The sequence below is a fragment of the Sparus aurata genome, chromosome 14 (assembly GCF_900880675.1).
Source record: "Sparus aurata chromosome 14, fSpaAur1.1, whole genome shotgun sequence".
NCBI lineage: Eukaryota > Metazoa > Chordata > Actinopteri > Spariformes > Sparidae > Sparus > Sparus aurata.
Genome location: NC_044200.1, coordinates 10,596,498 through 10,622,446, shown reverse-complemented (window position 1 = coordinate 10,622,446; position 25,949 = coordinate 10,596,498). Strand labels below are relative to the sequence as shown.

The 25,949-nt window shown below is 44.2% G+C and overlaps 1 protein-coding gene across 4 annotated transcripts; it reads left to right on the top strand.

Annotated features, from left to right (window-relative positions):
* The first annotated feature begins 611 nt into the window (after window positions 1–611).
* usp15 (ubiquitin specific peptidase 15) lies at window positions 612–24,247 on the top strand. Of its 4 annotated transcripts, XM_030439946.1 has the most exons (22): window positions 612–740; window positions 1,513–1,640; window positions 2,018–2,148; window positions 4,751–4,877; window positions 5,854–5,999; window positions 7,441–7,502; window positions 7,973–8,062; window positions 12,484–12,628; window positions 12,883–13,056; window positions 13,260–13,418; window positions 13,615–13,839; window positions 13,920–14,003; window positions 14,303–14,397; window positions 15,538–15,726; window positions 15,928–16,046; window positions 16,187–16,468; window positions 16,755–16,825; window positions 17,637–17,752; window positions 17,844–17,993; window positions 18,667–18,770; window positions 19,361–19,449; window positions 21,380–24,247. In XM_030439946.1, exons 1-22 carry the CDS (start codon window positions 652–654, stop codon window positions 21,776–21,778), a joined length of 3,174 nt encoding a protein of 1,057 aa, XP_030295806.1. In that variant the 5' UTR covers window positions 612–651; the 3' UTR covers window positions 21,779–24,247. The 4 variants fall into 4 exon arrangements, with proteins under 4 accessions (XP_030295806.1, XP_030295807.1, XP_030295808.1 ...); XM_030439947.1 differs by lacking the exon at window positions 7,973–8,062; XM_030439948.1 differs by lacking the exons at window positions 612–740; window positions 1,513–1,640; window positions 2,018–2,148 and adding an exon at window positions 3,065–3,086.
* Window positions 24,248–25,949: the final 1,702 nt, after the last annotated feature.

Genomic DNA, 25,949 nt, shown 5'->3' with positions numbered 1-25,949 from the left:
TTGCTGAAATTGTAAACACTGCTTTGTCTGAATGAGGGATTTATCCTTTTTTCCGGGTTGTATGTGCCCCCTTACAAAAAAGCCGGCCCCAACCCGGCCCCCCTTTTAAAACTGGTCTAGAACCGCCACTGATACTAAATCACCAGTGCCCCTTTAATTTACTGATCATAATAATTGCAGAAAAATGCCGGAAAACATGTCATTTGCGGTTTCAAAATAGGAGGGGATGTTTAATTTCTGATCAGAAAAATCAGGTTATGTTATAGGACACTAATGTAAAGAAAAGAACCCAAAGCTCCAAATAGGTCCATAGACGAAATTTTAATGAAGTAAGACTCTGCTTAGAGGTATTTTACTCCCTGTATGAAATGTTATGTTAAAAACTTTTAAGATTATAATGCTCCTGGTTGGACAAAGACTTAAAGTTGGTGAAGACCTTTTTAAAGGGGTACAGACATCAAGAAGGCTGCGGAGACACAATGATGGAGCAGTTTTGGATCATTTTTTCTAGAATGATTTTACCACTGGGTGTCACGCTTCTCCAGTTCCGTCGGCGAGCTGGTGATTGGATGAAACAGCAGCGTCACCCTCTACGTGCCTCGGTGACGCCCCAAACTTTCCCAGCATGCAACGGGTGATGTCTGAGGAAAGATGGCGGAAGGAGGAGCGGCTGATCTGGATACCCAGAGAGGAGAGGTCGCGGCACTGTTGAAAACACAGCTGAGAAAGGGAGACACTTGGTAAGACTTGAGCTGAAGCCTTTTCAGAGATGCCGCGTGGCCGTCGGCCGGCTCCGCCGAGGCTGTCAACGCCATGGAGGATAAGAAAGCCGAGGTGACGGGCCGTGTTGACAGTTAGCTCCGAGCTAGCTAACGGGAGCCCGTCAGCTTCATGTGTGTCAGCTTGGCAGGCTAGCGCTGCTTCGGCTAACGCTAGCTACTAAACTGTCAGTGAAGAACGACAGACCCCACGTATTTTCTACATCACATGTTGCATTCTGATGATTACATGCGCTGCTTCCAAATAGCAGTGTCGCTTTTTAAGTTATCGGTTGACACGATCTCAGTGAGGCTGCATTCGTTGGTCTGCTCTAGTTAGCAGGCTAGTAGCTAATTGGCTAGTCCACCGAAGCTCCAAGTGGTTTGCCAGTCAGTGGGTTCATCCCGTCGACTTCGGCAGGGCGGAGTCGGAAAAGAAGCACCTGTCAAAATCACAGAGCCAGCTGGCCTGTCATGCAGCAACCTGAACTCAAGTCGGCGTCAACAGTGCTACTGTTACAACTATCAATCTGTGTCATATTAGCCTCTCAGAGTCAGATTTGTTTGGAGAACTCACAGCAAGGTAGCCTTCTCCTGCCAGAGTATTTCCACAATCACCATTCAGTGTGTTAAGAAAATACAAAAGCCTTGATTTACGTCTTACAAACTGCTGCCTCACCCTTGAACAATCCAGACTGATCAGTGCCATCGTGCTTTATCAGAGCTGAAGTAATATAGCTTCCCTTCTCTGCAGGTACCTTGTGGACAGTCATTGGTTCAAACAGTGGAAGAAATATGTGGGATATGACAGCTGGGACAAATACCAGATGGGTGACCAGAATGTCTACCCAGGGCCAGTTGATAACTCTGGCCTTCTCAGAGGTAAGTCAGGTGAAACATCACCTCGCAAGAACTTTAATCACCATTAGGAATTTATCGTAAATACTGCGTGGCCTGCTGCACCACATTGTCATAGCTTATCCTTCTGGAAGTAGCAACAAAGAGTTGAGAGGAATAGGGAACAAAAAACAACATTGTTGAATGACTCCATAGAGTAGCCTTTTTTTTGGGGGGGGGGGGGGGGGGGGGGGATGGTCATAGAAAGCTCTCCAGTGTACCTTTTTACCTTTGTGTGTTTTGTGTCGTGTGAGACAGTCAACGCAGGGTCAGCGCTGTAAGTGCTGTCCCATAGTGTGCTGTCCCTCCTCCCTCTACCTGCTGGTTTCTCACCCTTTCTCTCACCTCCTCCCTGCCTCTAGATGGGGATGTGCTGGCCATCAAGGAGCACCTCATCGACGAGCTCGACTACATCTTGGTCCCGACGGAGGGCTGGAATAAGTTAGTCAGCTGGTATGGGTTGAAGGAGGGTCAGGAGCCAATTGCACGCAAGGTAAGGGTTCAATCATGAGAACTGGACTATAAATTGATGGTTGGAGAGAGTTCTGCTCGCTTCATTATATAATACTGGCCAAGGTGCCTCCCTCTGGTGCAGTGTAATGGTTGTGGTCCGTAGCTGAGGTGTCTGGTGTGGCTTGCAACGGGTTGAACTGGAGAAATGTGTGCAAATGTGGTTGTTTGAGATCAGGATATCAGAGGGCAGCGCAATTGAAACAGAAACTTGAGTACTGCAAGAGTGTTACGCAATGCTAAATAAAAAAAAGGACACAGCCAACTGATATCAGAACTATAGTACTTCAAGATAAGACTGGTGTGTCTCCACTGCTGCTTGTTATACATTTTTAACAGATAGAAAAGTAGAGACTGCTAAGCACAAAGTTTCGTTTGGATTGGAATACTGTAGCCTTTGCTTGTTGCAATAGGAAATGCTGCAGTAGGTATTGATTGGCTGACTTAGATGCGATAAGATTAATTCCCCGTGTACTGGAGACCTTGCGTGAAGGGGATGCAACAGTGACTGTCTGTTTCATTCATTCCCTTCAGCTGTTTGTTCATTTCTATCATGAAGTGCTTTTATTTGTTTTATGGTAAAAAATACTTTTACACACACATATTGGTAGAGTGAAACAAACCACTGCATCACTGTATGTGTGCTTACCGTGGAATAATTTAATGATGGCGGTTACAACCTAACGGGACCTACAGTATCAAATCCCGGCTTTAAATCTCACTAGTCATGCCATCATGGCTGCTAGAAGAGGTTCCTGTATCATTCTCTCTCTAGTCTTTCTCCCCCCTTCCATCGACCCTCCCATTTTGCCATGTATGTCGCTGGACGTATCGGGTGGCCGCGGGGTTTCTATTTTCAGGCGACGTTCTGGATGACTGAAAAGAAACATGGAGCGATCTGCGCGACACAACATGCAGGAGGTTCATTATTAGTTTTTCTCTTCTTGTTTTTTCCGAACTCCTTGTTTCTTCTGTGGGGTTATCATCCTGAGGTGCCGAGGGGGGAGGCACAAAAAGATTCAGGAGGATTCTAGTCACGGGTTTATCGCTATGTTTCCTTTCCGTTTGTCCTCTTCTGGTCTGATTGCCAGCACCGGCGGAGTGTTCCTGCGTGTCCTTGTTTTTTGAAGTGGAGGAATGCCGGCTGAGGTCACACTGAGTGAAGCAGCTTCTGAGAGGAGTGCGAGAGGCACAACCAGTATGGGAGGAGTGGGGGGGGTGGGTGGGGTAAATGGTTTTGGCTCGGCTCTGATTTAAGAAGTTCTGTCAGAGATTGGCGATGAGTTTACAAACACATGGGTGGTGGGCCCATCGGGATATCGGGGTATGGTTAAGGCAGGTGTGGGCTGGGGGGGAATATGAGCCATGTGCATGACTATTGCAGTTCTCAGGGAGGTTTGTGAAGTTGGTACTGTGTGTGCGCGTGTACGTCGGAGGGGCTCGGGGGTGAAATAAATAGGCTGGGACCCCTCAGCTGTTTCCACGAGGTGCTGCTAATTTAGGCACTTCACTCTGCTCCTATCAGGACACTAGATGAGTGGCAACCAGGCCAGCAGACTGTACTTTGTTCTCTCTGAGAGCTAGTACAACCCCCAATTTACCAGACAATTTTCGTGGTTTGAGACTGCAAATAATTGATCATAAAGAAGTAATGTAAGAGGTGTACTTGATGGGCTGCTGCGATAGAATGCTTAGTAGTTCCTATTTAAAGAATAAGGAGCTGGTTTAGATGCTCCATGTTTGGTTGACTTGCTGCAAAAGCTTCATTTTTCTGACATGATGAGCAGGAGTTTGCTTTTTTTGTCTGATGTAGTGACAGCAGAGATGTATCTACAGGTCTTGTGTTTTGTCTTAACACGTATCTGTTGCTTCATACTGTTTTCTAGTTTCACGCTTTTGCTTGGAGCAGTCAGCTAATGTAGCCCAGATACGACACAAAGGTAATACTTAAGAACAGTTGAGAATGTCTGGAATTATCCGGAGGGGTACTTGTATAATATAGCTGTGTTTTCCTCATTACAGCAACTAATGGTAAGAATGTAATGCACGGTATCTGCTTATGCTCTATAAGTACATATTAGGGCTGACCTGAAAACCATTGCCATGGTAATCGATGTCAAAGTTAGTATTTGAGTGCTTTGTTGTTTGTTTTTTAAGAGGAAGAAGATATTGTGTCAGCTGTATCAAACAAGGGGCAAAAGACTGATAAAGAGCAAGAAATGGAGCTCCTTTGTGGTGTTTAATTATTCTCAAAACCTGTGTGCACTTCTCCGCATGCACAAATGCTGTGCCACGAGCAATGCTGGTACTTTACTCGCTTTTACAAGAGACTGTGGAGATGGAATGGACAGTGGCTTGTGTCTCCCCTTCTGTTTGTAGGAAGGGGATTAATGGGCTAGAGTTTGAGGAAGGCATGATAGCTTGTGTTCTTACTGAAGCTTCGAATCCCCAAAAATGATATCTAGACCAGTGCTAGTACACATAACATTTGATGTCACGGTTTGCAATATATTTGTATTTTATTGCTTCATGGGTTCCGTCTTAGATTATTTGGGCAGTTAATAATCTTTCTGTTTATTTTTCAGGTGGTGGAACAGGGTATGTTTGTGAAGCACTGCAAGGTGGAGGTGTACCTGACGGAGCTGAAGCTCTGTGAAGACAGCAACATGGACAATGTGATCACCAGACGCTTCAGCAAGGCCGACACAATAGGTAGTCCTCTGTCAGTCCGGAGTCTTGGCTACATTGCTGTTGATTTAAAGTTGAATTAAATTCAGTTGTTAGATATTTTCATAACTTTGATTTATGCTACTTTTCATTTACACTTTTCTTTTGGTTAAGGTTGTTTTTTATTTTGTGATACATATAAAAAAAAATTCCTATTTATAGTTATATTTATTTAATATATGAGTATTCAAAAGATGAATTAATCTTCATGTTATTTTTGACTTGATGCGCATTTTCCAAAGAAGACGGTCTGTTTAGGGCTAAAGAATTTATCTGCGATTACTTCTTATTTTGGTATTCACACTAACAAGAAGTTCTTTAATATTAATAAATGAAAGACAAGATGGCTTCTAAAATCCAAACATCCTGTTCAGTGCCTCCATGTTCAGTTTCACCACATTTAATAATACAGACTTTTGTCGACCATGTGTCCTCATGCTCTATGTTTGCAGGTTGCAAACATAATAACCGATGAATTCAGTGATTAGTTCTTCCTTTGTTGCTCTAATCTCTCTCCATCCTGCAAAATAAAGCTGTGTTTCCACCTAAAGTACCCAGAATTTGCAGTCCCAGGAACTACTTTTCAAGGAACTTAAAGCTCCACGACCCATGAAGATTAGGGAAATTAATCTGCTGATGTATGTAAAAGTGTCCCATGTCATGTTTTTTCGTGCAACTATACAACACTGAGATCTGGACTTTGTGTTTGGCACTACAAACCCTGATGTCCAAAGTTCCTGTATATTCGGAGAGTAATACAGAGCCTGAACCACAAGTTTTATTTTTTTTTTTTTTGGGGGGGGGGGGGGGCAGGAACTTCCACAAAAGGTTCCAAGTCCCTGGAAAAGTTGGTACAGTGGAAATGTGGCTTTGGTAAACTTGACGCTATTTCTGTTTTTAGCCTCATAATGTTAACCTGTCTTTTTCTTTTCATTTTTAAAATATTCACCCTTTGCTGCAGATATGATAGAGAAGGAGATGAGGAAGCTGTTTAGCATTCCTGATGAGAAGGAGACCAGACTGTGGAACAGGTACATGAGCAACACCTTTGAGCCTCTCAACAAGCCTGACAGCACCATTCAAGACGCCGGCCTCTACCAAGGACAGGTAGGGACTTTTGATGTTTTATCGTAGACTGTTGGAATACTTCTGCAAGGTTCTTTGTTAGGAGTCGGTCAAAAAAATGTATTTGACAAAATCAACACCGAGACGTCCAAATATGGCTTGCGATGTAGACAGTTATTCCTGAGCTCAGTGATATATGCTCTAGTTTCAATCACCCTTATCAGATAGCTTTTCCATATTTGTGCTCTCTGCCAGTCAGCCCTTTTAGGCCACAACAGAGCGGGGCTTCAGAATAAACCCTCAGTTCTTCTGCTTTATTTGAACCAGGTTATCATGACCTGGATGGTAATCAAATTCAACTTGATTACTTTCTTTTTGGGGCTCCTGTACCGTGAAGTCATTAAGACACTGTAGGTGGTACTGTGACAAGTTTCTTCTTTGTTGCTGTGTTAAAGTTTGAGTCCCTTCAGGTGGTGCTCTTGTCTGTTTCTTTTTATCACTGCTCCTATTTCCTACCAAGTTTCTCTCCTGGGTAAACACTCAACATAAACCTAAGTACATTTGTAACTTAAAAAACCTCAACACAGCATGGTTAGAGCAGCCAAACAGGTATGTATTTATTTGATGTGACACACGGTAGAATTTAAATCGTCATCTGACTCTCTGTGGAGTTATGTTAACACAAAACAGTCAGACTGTCCTGTAAATGAGCCAGTCCCTTCTCCCAAACCCGCCAACATCTGTGAGTCAGCTGCCACGCAAGCCACTTAACCTCCCATTGTAAGCTGCTTAAGCCGTGCACACATGTCCTGGCATCCACCTGACGGTCTACCAGAGCAGACACAGCCTCTGTACGGACCTAGACTAATACAGACACCTGGCCACTTTGGGTCAGCGGGCTTCAGATCAGCAGCTGCTCCAGAGGATTGTTGAGCCTCAGACAAATCCTCACACAGTGAAAGAGGGAGATAAGATTTGTCCGTCTCCCTCTTTCTCACTCGGAAATCCGATCTTTTCAGTACTTGGGGAAAGTCAAAACACACCTGTTTATTTGTGTTTATTTATAAAAGATGTGTCTAATATCATCTTCAAGTCTTTTTTTTATAACATTTGATTATCTAATCAATCTGGAAAAAAAAATATATATATATGCATGGTTAGTCTCTTGAGATATATTTGCCATGACATCTTAAATAAGATGACAATGAACAACAGCGTCAGTATCAACTATTAGTCACTGATAAAATTATTATTTTAAACATCAGTATTGTACCAGAATTTCACAATCCGCACCCCTAAAAAAAATATCTAGTTCGTCCAACTAATCCAAAGAAAAACGCATCTAAAAAGAGCTCTTTCCCCCCCCCCCCCCCAGGGCCGACATCTTAAATTTCAGTAGTACAGGGTGTAGGATGGGAACACTTAAAGGTTTAAATTTGTGGAAGCAGATGGAGCCCTCTTTTCTTTCTGCTGTCTCCCACAGGTTCTCGTAATAGAGCAGAAGAATGAGGATGGCACATGGCCTCGAGGCTCCACGGCACCCAAGTGAGTGAGCGGCGCATCACCTGGCTTATATTGCTTTGTTGACTGAAGGAAAAAAAAAAAAGAAGTTGCCACAGAAATAGAATGCCATTACCGCGCTGTATCCAAACACGTCTGTTGATATGCTGGAGGATTACACAGAATGGAATTGTTAGGGACTATTAAACTCGATCGGATGTGACACAGCAACAGAAATCCTCATCTTTCTTTGGAAATTTCAAATTGATATTGTGCAAACCCTGTGTAAGGTGTCGCTGCTATGTCACTATAGCACCTCATCATCTTCAAAAATCCCCCTCTCTCTTACAACTTTGCCTCAGACTACCTCTTTTGCTTGACCTTTTGTTGCTGACATATCCCTCCGTTTTATTTCAATTCATCCCAGTTTTATTTAATTGACACTCGCGCACCTCTCTGGAACAGCTCCTTATTTCCTCTCCTCTAACTCATGATCTATTCTTTATCTTTTGAAGGTCATCTGGTGCTTCCAATCTCTCTGCTTTGCCAAAGATCTCGCCTTCATCTCTCACAAACAATCATAACAGCAGCTTCAACAGCAGGAAGTAAGGCTTAGTAGTGGGTCGAAGAGCTGAGGGGGTGGGGTTTGGACGCCAACAGCCAGAGATGGAGTCTGGAGGGTTGCTTATCGATAAGCTTGATCCAGTTTGAATTGACTTATGAAGTGTTAAATTCTGCAGAAACTACCGCAGCAAGAAAGTGAGTTTAGTTTGATCCATTTTGGACTTTTTCTCAGCTGTTCTGCTCAGTTTAAGCACCAACACCTTGTATGAAGTTTCGACTTTTTCTTGTTCAGGTCTGTCTCTGGCTGTGGTTCTGGGCTTAAAGCTATCTCGTGATGATTCAGCTTTAAGTGCTGATCGCAGGGCGGGGGAAGGGGGCTCACGAGGGATCGATCTCTTTGGAAATTTCTTCAGCGACAGCAGTGCTCTCTATAAAAGGCCTGTCAGTGACTCTGAGTGCCTTATCAGCATTAGTTATCATATCTGATCCTCCGATTTTCTACCTTACTCATTAATTGCGCTGGCAAGGGCTGCATGATTATGGTTGATTTGATAATTACTTTATCCATTACTCTCATACAACACTTACCGCCAACATTCGAATGATGACCTAAGACTGAACCTTTGTTGTCGGATTAAACTCCAAAGTACATCCAAATAACAGGATCTCATTAATGAACTCAGTTGCTTTCAGAATAAAATTTAGTAGGATTTTTTGAAGCCTGATTCATTTTTCGACTTTGCCTTTTGACAGATTTGAGAGATGAAAGATGTAAGATTTGTCGGCCTGCAGCTCCTTCTCCGGTCACATTCTGACTGACTTAATCGCTGGGATGGAAAATGCATGAAGCCAGTTTTACACTCTGACTTCCTGTTTTATACACTGGTGTATACTTTGAGTCCTTTCTTCGAACTGGTCCTCTCGGATTCTAATTAATTTTCTCAGCGCTACGTACAGCCTTACACACTCACCACCAGCATCAGTGTCGTTCTAACACAGTTGTTGGTCCAAGGACAGCCTCACTTCTACTTTTTAAGGGGACAAGTCGCCGGCACAGAATATTTCTGGAACTTCACTGCAAAGAAGCATTCTCCTTAACCAACTGAAGATGGGGACTTTTGTTTAAAATGCGAGAAAGCAACCGACAAACAAATGGCTCCATAGAGCTTGTTAGGCATAATCTAAGTCTCTGACAGCCCTGATAACCCAAATTGATGTGGAGAGTCTATTTTACACCCTCCACTTGTGGTCAAGCCAGTGCACTCACTTCAGATTGGGTGTGTGCTTTTAGCTTAAGAGCTAAGCATTGCAGTAACGTCTTTTCAACTCAATTTGGGAATTTTGGAGACTTGGTTTACACGGGACAAGCTGTATGGAACCCTATGGAAGTATGATGCAACACTGCTGTGCTGTGAAACTCCAGAAATGTATTGTGGACTACGAAACTTCACCTGACTTTCCATCAGCTTGAGGGTGAGGAGAATTTTCGTTTTTTTGGAGGAATGTATCCAGTAATGCAATTGCAACTTGTGCATTAACTTTTGAACATGAAACATCAGCGCTGCACTGTATTCAGAGAGTGTCTACAATCCTTGGACGGTACAGAATCTTTGAAACTGTCGGTTATCTTTCAAACCAACATACATAATTTTGTTGGCCTCTGTAAGATTTAACTGCCCTCATCTCCATCCTTTAGTTTTGGTTTTGTTTCATGATGCCCGTTGCACATTCAGCATTTCCAACTTGGTGTCCTGCGTGCTGAAAGTGAAGTTTCAGGAGTTTCGGAGGTTTCACAACACTTGCTAAACAAATAGTCATTGTTAATAATTCCAAAAGAAAACGGTGGTAGACCTGTATGTATAATCATGCAGCTTGTGTGCTAGCCCGTGTTTTCTAAAGTTTTTTTTTTTATTATTTAACCGTTGTATTGAAATCATAAGCCCAACTCAGATATCAGTCAGTCTAGGTGTCTTGCCATGTCAAAGTGAATCACAGCTCACTTTCTGTCCGACTTTCAGTTTCTGTTTTCTGAAAACGCCACTGTAGCATGAATTAATGTTTGTCACTAAAGCACCGGGACCCAGCGGCTCTGTCGGCCCTCTGCTAGAGAGCACTGCTGGGCTGTGGGTGGAGCTTTCACCTCTGCCGTCCAGTAGACTTTACTGTCCCCTAATTCCCCCTTATGTGTGTGATTTACTGCATGCTCTCTCTCTCTCTCTGTGTGTGTGTGTGTGTGTGTGTGTGTGTGTGTGTGTCTTTAGATATAGACATTCTGCACTGCATTTTTTTTCTCGATACCGTTGGAATGCAGAAATAATAGCCACGAGCTCGGCCACCCTGCAAAATCAATATTGAGGAAGAAGGAAGGTGTTGAAGTGAGGTTAGCCTGCCCTTCCTACACTCAGTGAAAAGAAGATCTCTCCAATTATTTATCTCTGCAACTGGCCTGTACTGGGAGCTTAGTTTCACTTTGTCATTTCGCAGCTCGGCTCTCATATTGTCTGATGGCGGTGGCATCTTTCAGATTGTGGGATGCAGAGAGTGGGTGACTTGGGGAAATTGGATCTTACTCCCAGCAGCTCTCCTGTCCCTGATTCACTGGTGTGCCAGAGCTGTCGTTTCCTCTGAATTATGCATGGGGCCTCTTTTTTTTTTTTCATATGAAGTGTTCCGGCATTACATAACACTTGTCTTTTAGATTTTGCGGTATTTGGCCCAGTCTGTTTAGTGTTGGTAACAGCAGCTAAGTGTCACCATCTTACTAGGCGGTGTCCCCGCATTCCGGCAGGCAGGTTCTCCCTCTCTTTCTCTGTCTCGCTCTCTCTCTCTCTTTTACCTCTCCTCTCCCCCGAGCTCATTGCGATGCACACATTCTGCAGTCTTAAGTGACCTTCAGAATACATTTCATCTGCTCCTGCTCCGGCTCCTCTCATCGCCTGCCTCCACACGCACTCACGCCGGCCCCCGGTGATGAAACCCGCCCTCTCTTCAGGGGTTACTTTATTTATGAAAAAGCATCCCTGTTTATAAAAGCAAACATACAGGCGGCCGTGGCAGGCAAAAGAGGGAGTGTCAAGGTGTATGTTCGGCTCAAAATGGGTGCGAAGAGTGTGAATGCGTGTGTTGAGATGAGAGCGCAAGTGTAAGAGAGGGGGATAAATGGCGTGTCGGCATGAGCGAACGTGTTAATGTGTGTGTATATCTGTGTTAGAGAGAGATACTGAGAGAGTCAGGCCTGTGAATACTGCAGCCTCAGCTGGATGCAGTGGATCAGCTGCTCCCTCCATCCCCATCTCATTTCTCCTCTGTCAGCCCCCCCCCCCCCCCCCCTTCCTCCCCCCCCTTGTACTGTCCGCCCCTCCCCCCTATTCTCTCTGCCTCTCCCTCTCCCTCTCTCTCCCTCTCTCTCTCCCTCTCTCCCTCTCTCTCTCTCCCTCTCTGTGCACCTCTAGCTTTGGTAGCAGTAGTCTTGAGCATCCTTGCTGCTGCTGATGCTGCTATAAATATCCGCCGGTAGCCGTAGAGCAGCAGAGAGCAGCAGGCAGGCCAGAGGGAGGAGCACAAGACTAGAGGACAGGACGGGACGGGACAGGACAGGACAGGAGGGATCTGAGGCAGAGAGGATAACAAGATGACAGGCGGTCGAGCTCGGAAAAGAAGAAGGGGGGAGAAGAGAAGAGGGGAGCTGCTTAGTTAGCTCTGAGAGAGAGGAGGAGTGTGTATTTGTGCGTTCTGTGGTTTGGTCGTTGGCCTGTGCTGGACTCGGAAGTCAAATTTAGGCCTAAACTTGGTCCAGACTCTCCCCAAACTGCTTCTGGAGCATTCACCGGGTTCAGCTGAAGACTTAACAGTAGAGACTGGAGCTGGACTTTGCTTCACGGCCTCTAAAATCCAAGCTTCGCATGCGCCGCCTGACAACCGGAACCAAACCTCATCCCAACCCTGTCCGGGCTGCCGGTCGCCCAGTTTGGCGCGGACATGTGGGCCGGCGCGGGCCGGGGCAGGGCTGAGATGTCATGCTCCTGTGTTGCTGGTGGTGCCTGAGGCCTGAGGCGGTGGAGCTGGACAGCAGGAGGGTGGACCACCACCGTGTGCTGAACTGCGAGGCCACTGCCTCCACCGCCATCACAGCTGTTTCCCTTGACCAGTGGGAGCCAGAAACGAGCAGCGATGCCTTGCAGCCCTTGCAGAGGTCTGCTGAGCGCTGCAGTTGGACTAGCTTGAAGCTGGATTGTAATTTGTTTTTATTGGAGGAAATAGTGGAAGCTGATGGTATTTTTTAGTGTATTGTTGAGTGTATTAACAACCTTATCTTGCTAAAAAAAACAATGTATACTTGGTTCAGTCAGCATAGATGTGCTCCATTATGTGTTCAACTTTTCCTTTGCTTGTAGCAGTTTGACAAACCTTATCTGACCTCCTATAACCTGCCTGTTTGTACTTCTCTATGTTTATTGCACAGTGTGAAGAACTCGAGCTATAGTTTGCCGTCTTACAATGCCTACAACAGTTATGACTACTCAGACCAGAGCAGGCAGAGTGAGCGCTCGGGCCTCTGTGGACTCTCTAACCTAGGCAACACCTGCTTCATGAACTCTGCAGTGCAGGTAACGGAATGCCTTCAGGGACAATTGAAATTCATTTCGATTCCCCTCCAAGTCTTAAATATTTGTGTGCAGAGTCTAGAAAAAACTTTTCGCTGCAGAAATGACGGCACTTGAGAACCCAAATGTAGACGAGTTTCAGCTCCATGTCTGTGCATATCATGAGTGCCAGCAGTGACAGCGTGGAAGTTTGCAAAGCAGTTCCTTGTGAAGAGCCTAAATCCACCCTCTGCTGATTATTGCCCTCTCTCCTGCAGTGTTTAAGCAATATCCCTCCACTGACGGAGTACTTCCTCAAAGACAAGTACACGGAGGAGCTGAATGTGGACAACCCGCTGGGCATGAAGGGGGAGATCGCCAGAGCCTACGCGGAGCTTATCAAGCAGCTGTGGACGGGCAAATACAGCTACGTCACCCCAAGGCCTTTCAAGGTGACATAAGAGAGTTGTTTATGTCGGGGTCACTATCAAAACAATGTTGTTTCTACATCTTTGTAAGGAAGGGTCTGTAAAAGCACTATAGTCACTTATCGTAGTGGTTACCCTTCTCACTTTATTGATCTCTAAATCTGGGTAGAAAGCATTCCAGTTCTTCTTCATCTGTTCTGTTTTCTCACGTGTTCTCCATCCTCCAGACCCAGGTGGGCCGCTTCGCCCCGCAGTTCTCGGGCTACCAACAGCAGGACTCTCACGAGCTGCTAGCCTTTCTACTGGACGGCCTTCACGAGGACCTCAACCGCATCAGGAAGAAGCCCTACATCCAGCTGAAGGACGCCAATGGCAGGCCTGATAAGGTGAGGTTGGGATAAAAGTGTTGAATTGTGTCCAGATCCTAAAGTGTATACAGCTGTCCAAAGATAAAGGGAAAGTGTTGCTCACATCCTATAAAGTATGACTCAATGTGTGCGTTTTCATTTTATATGACTCATTTATATACCTCTGTATAAATAGTTTGAACAATCAGTTCTTCTGCCTTGCTGTTGATCTCAGGTGGTGGCAGAGGAGGCGTGGGAGAACCACATCAAGAGAAACGACTCCATCATCGTGGACATCTTCCACGGCCTTTTCAAGTCCACCCTAGTGTGTCCTGTGTGCGCCAAGGTCTCTGTGACCTTTGACCCTTTCTGCTACTTGACCCTGCCCCTGCCCATGAAGAAGGAGCGCACGCTGGAGGTCTACCTGGTCCGACTGGACCCTCTGGCCAAACCTACGCAGGTAACAAGTAATGTCCGGGAGAGCAACATTTCGACCTCACGTGAAGGCGGGGGGTTAAAGGTGGCGTGTTTCTGTTTCAGTACAAGCTGACCGTGCCGAAGGTGGGCTACATCTCTGACCTGTGTACCTCGCTGTCCAACCTGTCAGGGGTGCCTGCTGAGAAGGTATAAACATCACAGTCATTTCCACTCCAGGCACTAACGCCGCTCACTTTCAAGGCTCCCTGCCTACTAATGTTTGCTTCCCTTTCCTATCGATCAAGGAGCTGAATAAAGAAAGCAAAAAAAGAAAAATATATACAGAAAATGCAAATGAAACAGTACTTTCCAACTCAGACCAGTTATTAACACTCAAATTAGTTTGTGTACTTAATAATCTCGAGAATTTGCCATATGTCAGGTTGATAATGTTTCCACAAATCTCCTGACTGTGTCTCCCTCCACTCGTCTTTCATCCCCCCCAGATGATTGTAACCGACATCTACAACCATCGTTTCCACCGGATCTTCGCCACCAACGAGAACCTCAGCAGCATCATGGAGAGAGATGATATCTATGTGTGAGTGTGGAACTTGGCTGACAGGCACACTCTGTTATCTCAGTTTTGACGGAGCGTTATCTTTTACCTCTGGCTGAGTAGAAGTGTCAGGGCCTTTGTTTACTGTCGAGATTTGAAATCATTTTAATTGTTATAGTGCAACACAAGATAATGAAATGTCTTTCAGAAAAACAAATACTATGCAGAGTATCCGCTCCATTCTCCGTTCTGTCAGAAGGATGAACAAACGTTGGCGGTTGGGGGTATTGGGTAATAAAGAAATTCCTGTAATCACATAACATTTGTCTAGATCGCAGTAATTTAACAGATTACTGCTCCTAAATTCAGTTATCACATTACAGGTACTAATCAAACAATTACCATGTCATTGCTGGGGTTACATTAGACCTTCATCTATCTGCCTACTGAGCGGATGGAAGGTTTTCAAGCACGCTCACACAACGAGCACGCTAATCTCTTTTGATAGCCGTGAAATTCAACGCAGCGACACTGTCGACTGCGTCCACGGTGAGGCTTTACACTCCGTACAGTCTTTAGTTTACTCCGAGGAGGAACAGATTGTCTAGCAAACGTTTTCAAGGGACAGGATAACCGCTGTGGTAAATACCTTATATACGCTGGGCTAGTCTACCGTAAAGCCATCGTTTACAGTAAGAAAGTGACTTGAGAGAGTTTGAGTGTGTTTGCTCTGTTAAATGCAGTTTATGTGTCACTTATGGACCATAAAAGAAAGATATTTTTTATTTTCTCCTTACTCGGATAGGGCTAAGAGTTGGCCCTTTATAAAGATCAATGTTACGTGATATTGCTCAGGCGATGTTGCAGAGAAATGAGAAGGTAATGAGTAACGTCTGACACATCACTGTTTCTGTGTAACGACCCCAATGCTGTTTACTACTTGGAAAGAAAAAAAAGATTTGACAGCGAATGCGTGGTGTAATTTCAATCATTTAATATTTGGTTTCAATTTTAATTGGTTTTAAATATCTCCTCGATAACTCTATTGATCATTTCGATGTCGGAGATTTAAAGCGTAGAACAGTTGGCTCTCCACCAATTTAAATCACCATATTTGCCAAGGACATAAATATCTTGAGCAGATTATCGGATTTCCAAACAGCACACGCTTCTTCTGTGCAGATTTGAGCTGGCGGTGAACAGGGTGGAGGATACGGACCACGTAGTGATCCCGGTGCACCTGAGGGAGAAGTACAAGCAGTCGGGCTACAACCACACCAGCACGCCGCTCTTCGGACAGCCCTTCCTCATCGCCGTCCCCAGAACCCTCAGTGAAGACAAACTCTACAACATGCTGCTGCTGCGCCTCTGGTACGTCCATGTGTCTCCATGGTGGATCATATTGACACTCACCTAATGAGCATCAAATTTTGGTGACCGCAGATAAGTTTGTCTTATCTACAAGGCATTATGGCATGGAATCTAGAAGCACTTAAAAGACCTTTTTAGAAGACATTGCTTAGCTTGTTTAAAGAGGTTAGAAAAGGACTAAAAATGGTTTTGTGTTTGAAGCCGGTTCGTTAGATCTTCAGTAGAGGAGGAAGAAGAGGACTGTGAGGAGACGCAGCCAACAAAACAACACACTGTCAATGGTAACGCCACTAATGGACTGCTGGAGGAGGGGTCGCCGAGTGAGTGCTCAAACACCCTCATCCACACGCATGAACGTGTTACAATCTAATACCTGTAGACCTTAACTTGATTTGTGCCTCTGGGCTTTTGTTATTTACAGTCAGTAAAGTGCTTAAAAATCTCGTCCGTCCTCCCTCAGGCGAGATGGAGACCGACGAGCAGGACGACGAGTCCAGTCAGGATCAGGAGCTGCCCTCCGAGAACGACAACAGCCAGTCAGAGGACTCCGTGGGCGGGGACAACGAGCTGGAGAATGGCGTGGTCGGCCCTCAGAACTCCACCAAAGGCCAGCAGACGGCAGGGCACAACAAAAAGAGACTTTTTACATTCCAGTTCAATAACATGGGGAAAACTGACTTCTCGCTCATCAAGGAGGACACCAGGCAGATCCGCTTCGATGAGGGACACCTTCGGCTCAGCGGTAGAAACTCATAATGTCCCTCAAAATATATTCATGCTCACGATTTAGTATCCAATCATTACATTTTTTAATTGAACTAGGTATTTTTTAAATTCCGGATATCTTACACTGTAAGGATAATATGTTAATTTATAATTGAATCGCAGCCCAGGAAAGTAAATTAATCCTTTTGTGAGCACCAGACTAAATGACCCTGTAGATAAAGGGATGAAATAACTGAATGATAAATGACCATGATGGTAACATTAAGGATGACTCGTGGTTTTGTGTGTCCTCGTTTTTACAGACCGTTCTTATCTCTCCTTGGACTGGGAACCAGAGATCAAGAAGAAGTACTTCGATGAGACCGTCGTCGAGGTAAAGCATATATTTATCTGACGCAGATATCCAACTTGACAGTATAAATGCAACATAGCAGCAGTCTGCTGTCAGGTTTCAAAATATGGCGATGTGACCAGTCAGGAGCAGCGGGAAGCCCTGGTAACAAGCATGAGTGACTTATAATGTGAAGGTCACAGTCCTGACACCTGCAGCAGCCACTCGATCCTAAAGAAAGGTGTTAAACCTCCAGTTTTCATTTAATTAGTCTATATTTAACTTGTGGGTTCCAAAAACTTGTGTAACTCTTCTTCAGAGTAAACCATTATCAGTTTTGTTCTAAAGGGTGCAGCAGGATTTAGTCCTAAAACCCGGAAATGAGTTGGCAATTTCACACTTTCAGTTCTCTCAGCTGGAGGTCATGGGGCTTTTCCAATGGGTTTTTGGTTAGATGCCTGAAATAAGGTCTGTGGTAATCACAATGAGTTGTTCACCTTTTGTTCTACAACATAAAAATGTCAGTAAATACCCAAATTGTGAATTTTAAAGCATTTGCGTATCTATAAAAGGGCAGTTGCTTACAAGAAGCTAAATGAGACTACAGAGGTAATGGGGGACATTAAACGTTATCACGCAGAAAGCGGAAACTCTACTTGCCAACACTAACAAGTGTGTGTAGTATGGTGCACTAGGAAGCTTAATGGTGAAGATGCTAATTTTGTGGGTTAGCCTTCATACAAATAAGTCACCCCTGCAGCACATTTCAAAACGAGGGACATGACAGGAACACAGCAGTGCTATGAGAAGTGTTTTTCCAACAGCTGTTATGTGTGTTTGTGTGACTGAGCAGGACTTTGACAAACACGAGAGCATGGAGTACAAGCCCCAGAAGAAGGCCTTCTTTAAATTGAAGGACTGCATCGAGCTGTTCACCACCAAGGAGAAACTGGGGGCCGAGGACCCGTGGTGAGAAAACACCCACCGCATGCTCAAAACACACAAACAAGGTGGGGTCGACTGCATCTGCTAACATGAAATGTTGCATGTGGCCTCGCAGGTACTGTCCGAACTGCAAGCAACACCAACAGGCCACGAAGAAGCTGGACCTGTGGTCTCTGCCGCCGGTGCTGGTGGTCCATCTGAAACGCTTCTCATACAGTCGTTATATGAGGGATAAACTGGACTCGCTTGTTGATTTCCCACTCAGGTACACACGCGCACACACACACACACACACACACACACACACACACACACACACAGAGCACAGAGGAAAGGCAATAAATCACAGCAGCAGAACACGGCGTTTTCAGCAGCTTGTCCATTGTTTCCGTTTTTACCTCATCTACATACAATATATGCAGACCTAGTGTATACGTATAGATGAATAGTCTCATGCGCATGAAGAATTTGATTAGTTTTTTTTTCCGTCAGTGAAATAATTTCCATCTGAAACATTTCATACCTGATGATTTTTCATCATTTTGTTGAGAAGGGCTGCAACTAACAATTATTTTCAGTAAGGATTACTCTCCCAATCATTTTAACAATTGCTCTATAAAGCATTTGGTCTATGAATTATGAAAGAATGGTTTAATATCACAGTAAAGTTTATGCACTAGGGGAAGGTTGCATCGGTAGCTGATGTAGTAAACAATGAATCATGGGACTCGAGCCTCCACAAAGTAGACAGAAAGTGTAGACAGATGAAAACATAAAATCTGTGTGAAATACATGAAACAGACATCATGTTCCCTTACAAGGTTTTCCAGCATCTGAGGTTTGACAGGTGTTCTTTTAAATCCATCATCTAGTTACACAATGTTTTTGTTAATAATTCATGCCAACGTCTAACATACTGTGTGATGCGTTTCCTGCAGAGACCTGGATATGTCTGAGTTCCTCATCAACCCCAACGCTGGGCCCTGTCGCTATGATCTCATCGCCGTGTCCAACCACTACGGAGGGATGGGTGGAGGCCACTGTAAGACTCTCCACATGTCGCTCAGCACTCCTTCCTGCTTCCCTCTGTGTTCTTTTGGCGTGGATCCATTTTGATATTATTCATCTTATTATATGTAAAACGAGATAGATTTTCTTGTTGCTTTATGCACCAACGCTCCTCATCACTCCATGAAGCATAATCAAGAAACATGTCTGAGACCCTGTGATTGCACAGGCAGCAAGCATGTTGTTTCTGTCAGTCATGACTGGTGTGTGCAGGTCCCTCATCAAACAGAGCTTTGTTTCACTCTGAAGCTCACCACAGGCGTCACAGCGGGGCGGTTCGCTGCTTTTTTGCACCGTCATTCCGTTGTAATTGTAGCCAAATGATGCTTGTTTGAATGTGGTTTTCACTGGAGTCACCAAAAGAGCTGTCAGGAAGTTTTAGATAGAACTGATCTAACTCGGTGATGATCCACAGCTGTAAGTTAGTGACTTTTTCTCCTTGGGTATCCTGTTAAAGAAATGTGTAGAAATGTCTATAAACAGCCAACATACTGTGCTGAACTGCCACATCGGTAAAGAGAGAAACCTGTCTAATTCTTCCTAATGCTTCCTTCTTCTGCTCAGATACCGCGTACGCCAAGAACAAAGACGATGGAAAGTGGTACAACTATGACGACAGCAGCGTGTCTCCTGCCAACGAAGATCAAATAGTGGTGAGCATCCTCGTTTGCAGGCAGCCAGGCGACAGTCCTTATGTACATTCGTCACAGAAAAGTTAATTTCATCAAAGTAATTGGGATTAATTATTACACTGCAAAACAGTCTGATTTCTCAAAGACGTCCAGCTGTGGTGGCAATCCCAAAAAAAAGCACTAATGAGGTCCTGAGAACTCTTACTGTTACTGTTTTGGAACAGTAATTTATTAAGTAGTAATTGGCAAAGGCAACTCAAGCAAGTGATTGAAGCCAGAAAGCCCAAGCTGGAACAACGTGGAGTCTCTGGGCAGTATTGAGGACATTTGTCAAGGATTTTACTCCTCACTACCTACTGAGGCTTCCACCGTAGCGCAGACACAAGTGAAACAATGACATGCATGTAGGTAAAATATTTACACTGAAAAATTGCAAACTATCTGTCATTTTGTATTCAGCTTGTTACTTTGGCTTTGACTTGGGCGAAACCAACAATATGATATAACTAATGCTGAGTCTGTCCTTGTGTTTAAGACTTTTTCATTTTTATTAAGAGCTGTCTCTTTTTGTCAATTTTTGCACAACCAATTTTCCTGTTTTACATGCAGCCTTGCATGGTCTAATAAACTCGCTCTAATATGTGGTTTATGATGACAAGATAGGGGAAAGTACAACAGCCGGAGCTGCATGTACTAAACCCTCAGCTGACGTTTTTTCTCAGTACATGTCCAATGAACACTCCTAAAACCGGAATATCAGAATGTTCCACGTGAAATACCATTACTACTTTCTACTTACCCTCCCTACAGTCTGGAGGCTTTTTGCTACACCACAATACTTAATAACTTTGGTTAATTTGCAGATTAATAGGCTGTTACTTGTGTTGTGTAAACATGGTTAGTGTGGAGGCGGAACAGTGAATGAGACTAGGGCTGGGACGTGTCCCCCCTGTCAATCTAAACCCACAGACCGTTCATAATGTGTAGTGATTGAGAACCCGGCCCCCTAAACATCCTGGAAGGTGAAAGAGTTACATTTTTCGCGCTAAATTACATTATTATATAATCACCATCAGTAAACAGGTCGCTGCGTGACTATTGTCACTTGCGGGGACGGAGGCTGTTTTCTGGGGGAAAGTTCACTCAAGTCTCGGTCGGGAGGGCTGACCATCACGGTGATTTCTATCAACACAACCACTTGAGTGAGTTAAAGGTTTTTGCAGGTGACAGACGCTGTTTTTCGGGCAGAAATGTGACGAAGAGTTGGTAGGACAGGCGGGAGGACAGACGCTGCTCCGCCTACAACTGCTGTATTTTTTTCCTCATATAAGTTACCAACGACAGTTACAGTTACTACGTTACTTTTGTTTGGTCATGTAACGTTAAATTAATCGTTAGATTAGTCGACTAATCGAAAAAATAATTGCTAGATTAATCGTTTGAAAAATAATCATTTGGGATAGCTCTAAATGAGACCACAGACTGTTGATAGACAGAGAAAGGATATTGCGTTAATAACATTTATTTCATCAGCTGCTGGACAAAAACCCCACAAATTCCAATAATTAGAAAAATGATGAACATCTGATTCACTGATGTTGCTTGTTAGTCGCGTCAATTCATAGTTTGGTTTGAATCCTTTTTCATGGTAATGATGAGGAAAATAAAAAATATCACCAGACTTCTTATCTTCTGACTTCCTCTGGATGGACCGATGAGTCATCATTTGTTTTAACCAATTAGAATTCAGGAGGTAACCTCACAGCATGTTTGTCTTGGGGAAAAATTGTCCTGGGGGCAAACTGCAATTAATGCAGTCTAGGGCATCCTGTTGACTCATCGTCGGAGGTTCACAGTAAATGCACGGTCATGTTATTCAAAGTTAGTGTTCAAAGTTGCTGCAGCAGGGAGTTGTTTGTGTAGCCGGCTAACTTTGTTGTCTTTCCTTCAGTCCAAAGCTGGCTATGTGCTGTTCTACCAGCGCCAGGACACGGTGAAGGGCACCGGCTACTTCGCTCTGGACCGCGAGGAAGAGGAGGAGGACGAGGAGGAGGAGGAGGAGGAAGGAGAGGAGAACGAGAACGAGAATGAGAACGAGAACGAGAATGAAAACGAAGGCGAGGGGAGACAGGAGAGAAAGACCGCCTCCTCTTCTCAGGGTGCCGCCTCTGCCGCTGCCGCCTCTGCCGCCTCAGCCCTGAGCGACGAGGAGGACCTGAATGAGAACCGGCGCAGGAAGAACGACAACGAGCAGGAAGACGAGGAGGAGGAGGAAGAGGAAGAAGAGGAGGAGGAAGAGGAGGAGGAGGAGCAGGCGCCCAATCGAGACGTCGCCATGAAAACCAACTGAGGCGTGCGAGGACAGGAATAAATGGAGAGAGAGAGACTAGGATCTTTCCATCCAAAGCCATATGGACACACAGCATGGCAGCGGGCGCCAACGGTCCCACCCAGCGGCTCGGACTCGGCCCGCTCGACAGGCGGAGCCACTGCGGGGATGACGGGGAGCTGCCGGGGTACGCCAGATATCAGGGCCCTCCTCTGTGGTTGGATCACTGTGTGTGTTGTGTGTGTGTGTGTGTGTGTCTGTGTGTGTGTGTGTGTGTGTGTGTGTGTGTGTGTCAAGTGTTGTGAGTGTGTCGCCACGTCCATTCGTTAAGATTTGCTCACCTGCTCTCTGAAAAGACTCACATCAGGGCTGATTTGGAGGCTTCACAGTGCTGTGGTGTGGCGCTCTGACTCGCCCTCCTGCTTTTTTGTGTTCCTTTTTGTTGTTGTTTTTTTTTTATATATATATATTTTTGAGAGCATCGTCGGCATATCATTTTACTATCATTTAGACCTTGTAAATATTTTAAACACTGAATTACATCGGGTTTTCATGATGCGCTGAAAAATTTTTGAACTTGCACAATCACCAACCATCCATTTTTTTTGTTTGTTTGTGTGTGTGTGTGTGTATTATTGCCAGACATACTGCAATTGTGTAACAACTTTCTCAGAGGGTTTACTTCTCTCATAAAAAGTTTAGGAAGCTGCCTTTAGTAAGCCAGCGGCGGGATGTGTCTACTGTCTAGACTCAGCGTAGAGACGTGACGCTCATAGTTGTGTGGTTTTACAAAGTGTCAAACAGCCAAACTGTCCTAGCTTCGTGCTGCTGCTGCTGCTGCTGTGATCTCGCATTTTTAGACAGATTATTAGCATACTGGCATGAACTTTAGAAATTTAAGGTCCTTGCTTTCCGCCGTCACGCTCTCTCTGATCTCCTCCAAAATAAAGCAGGATTGAGCAGGCATCCAGCTAACTTTGCAAAAAAAAAACAGACTCAAAAACTCTGCGTGTTTCATCTGCAAAAAAACGAAATCGGCGTAAGATGTTTCAGGAGCTCCAGAAGCACTCTGTCTTAACCCCGTTCCGTTATCTGTTTAAAAGTTAGCTGGCAGGCTCAAAGACCCCCCCCTCCCCGACCCTCCCTCTTAAGTTATTCATAGGTGGTGTTTTAAAGCTTTACAACGGCTCTCTGCGCGCTCCCTCCTCATATCAGAGGCACTGTGAGATTAGAAAAACATCGGTGATTTCGCTGACATCAGATGGCTCGTCTCTTGTTTGCATCACCTCGGCCTTAACTCTCAATCTCAGACCAGTCGCCTTTTCTTTGCACATCACTTAATCAGCGCCGCCTTTCTCTCGCACGGCCCCTTCACACACCTACACTCATGTGCGAATGTCCATATGATTTGTTGGTTTGTCTGCTTTTTTTTTTTTTTAAATCCACAAGAGGGCCTGAATGTATGCTGAATGGAATGAACACTGACCAGATGTATGTGGTTGATGCCTTTTTGATTCTCTATAGGGCCAGATGTGTTTTGTTTTTTTTTTCCCTAATTTTTTTTGTTTCATGGCTCCCTTTTTTGTTTTTGGTTTGGTTGAATGCGATGGTAATGGGTTCTTAGCCTTTGATATTAGCTGTATGAAATCATGGGTACTGCTGAATGCGTCCCTTTCCACGGGGGGGGGTAAAAGCATCTTTGTGGGAATGAAAGGGGGAGGGAGGGTAGGGGTGGTGGGGACAAAAAAAAAAATCTATGGGGTGAGTCAGCCTAAAAGGCCTTTCAGCTTTTGGGATCATGATACAGTGAAAATATTGTGTGGCAGATTGTTGCAGGATATTCCTCCATCGACGTAAAAACTATTCTCCATGGTGGAGTGTTAATGTTTTTCTTTTTCTACCTGTTCTTTCCATTGTAAAAACAGCATCAGCGTACCTGTTGTCGCCTCAGAATATTAGACGTGTACCATGCCTTTTTACGAGCATCTCTGTGCTTTGAATTCAGTGGGCTTCACCGCCTTCGCCGCTGCCTTGCTTTTCGGGCGACTCACCCCATCCTGAATGAGATGTGATTGCTATTATAGGCTTATACAATACTGTACATAAGAGTTCACTCTGTGAGTGCACATTTGATAAAGTTTATTTATTTATATGTAAGCATTTAATAATAAACAGACAATATATTTAAAACCTTGGCAAGACCTGAAATGTCGCTGGGGAGGGAGGGGAGGGCTGTGGATGAGTCCACACATAAACACTAGTTTGCAAAGTCTTGCCTGTGCTCTTGTCAGGGAGGGAATATTTTTAAAGAAAGGATGCTTCTGTTGTTTTGGGACTTTTTTTGTAAAAAAAAAATAATAATCCAGACATCCTTGCATGACGACATTACGGGGGTTTCCAGGTTTGGCTGCACTTGAGTTCACTTGGGTTTACATTTGAATTGTGCATGTGTATTTATACACAATCTTCAATAAAGTTGTGTAAAGCTTCCTGCCGGTCTCTGTTCTCTTTGGTGTGTGTTGTTTTTATCCAAGTTAAAGGGGCACTGTGTAGTTGTGGGGAGGATATTTAAATCAGAAGAGAAAGTTGTTCATTGATTGATATTTTCTTATGTTGTCTGTTTTCATGACTGAATAAACAAATTGACCTTAAAGGACAACACAATATGTTTTACTTTGTTTATATGTGGCGGACCCTGCCACCTGTCTAGCTTCAAACATAGTTCTCAGGACCTTATTTTCCTCTGAGAACAGTTTGTTAATTCAGTTATGGAAAAAATAAATATTTGAATTTCTATTATTACCTCATTAATACTGTAAATATTAAAATTCTGAGTTTAAATGTCTTCCCCAAGACTACATAGTGCCTCTTTAAATGAAATTTAGCCGTATTATCAATATTATTTATTAATAGATCATAGATTTTTTTTTTATCTATCATGTCTGGGCTAAACAATATTTGTAGGTGTAAAAGTAATGATCTTGTTCAAGCTTAAATCTTGTGTCAATCTCTCCATCTTCATCACTAGCACTGAGAGATCTTCATCACAGCAGTGACGATGAATCCCTGCAGCTTCCTCCGTGCCCCTGAATCACGTCTTATTTAGGGAATTTAAACGACACATGCACCTCGTCTGCCATTTTACTTCCCACTCTGTGTAGTCTGTCCCAGTGTGTGCAGCAGCTGCAGGCTCATCTGTAAGGAGGAACACGGTGTTCTCTCCGGGTTCCGACGGGGTTCTCTGCCCGCTCACAGCTGGGAGGTTCCCCCGTGCAGCGGCTCCGTCCCTCTGACCAATAGGAGAGAGGAGGAGAGGAGCCCACTGGGTGTCGAACAGTGGATCACTCTGAGGGAAAAAACGGAAGCCAAAGTGCTGCCAGTCAGTGAAAGTGACCCAAAACCCAAAACTGGAGGAGGAGCTGGGAAAATATGAAGTTAGTTTGAACAGAATAGCCTGTATTTAACATCTTTACAGAGACATCTTCAGACATTAATTTTTAGAGATGGTGAATGAAGTAATGGGATATTTGACTTGGGTTACAGTACTGCTATAAAGTGTAAATGTACCGTGTTACAAATAAAGGTATTAGCATGAAAATATAGGCTACAACAGTAGAGTCTGAATAATGTGTAACTCGTTAATAATTATAAATGCAGACATGTGTCCGTCTCTATAAAGTTGCAGCTAATAAAGTTAAAGGCCAGCTAGCTTTTGTTTTCCCCCCTTTGTCAATAAAGTTTTATCTTAAAGTATGTAAGAATTGTCCACTTGTTGGATTCATACTCCCCACAATAAGGGCAGCATATCAACACAGTAAATGCTGCTAACTGTATTCTGTTTAAACGTCTATGAATTAAGCTGCTGTACTGCTAGATAGCCATGCAGCTAGCTGCTATGAGCTGAGTGTTGATGTTTAAACCACTCGCCTAGGAGCCTAAGGCCTGGTCCACATGTACGCTGGAATTTTTCTAAAAATGCAGTTTTTTTCCACCTCTGCTTTAAAAAAATTCTCATCCACACTAACGGTATGAATGCAAAATGCAGGATGTCAAGCGCAACAGGTGCTGTAAGGCTACATTGGCCATTCATGAGCCTGCCAACAACAACGGAGACAAGCCAAAGTAACCCTGTTTTTTCTGTCCAAACACAAACACTGAAAACAATGCTGTTTCCGTGTGTACGGAAGACAAA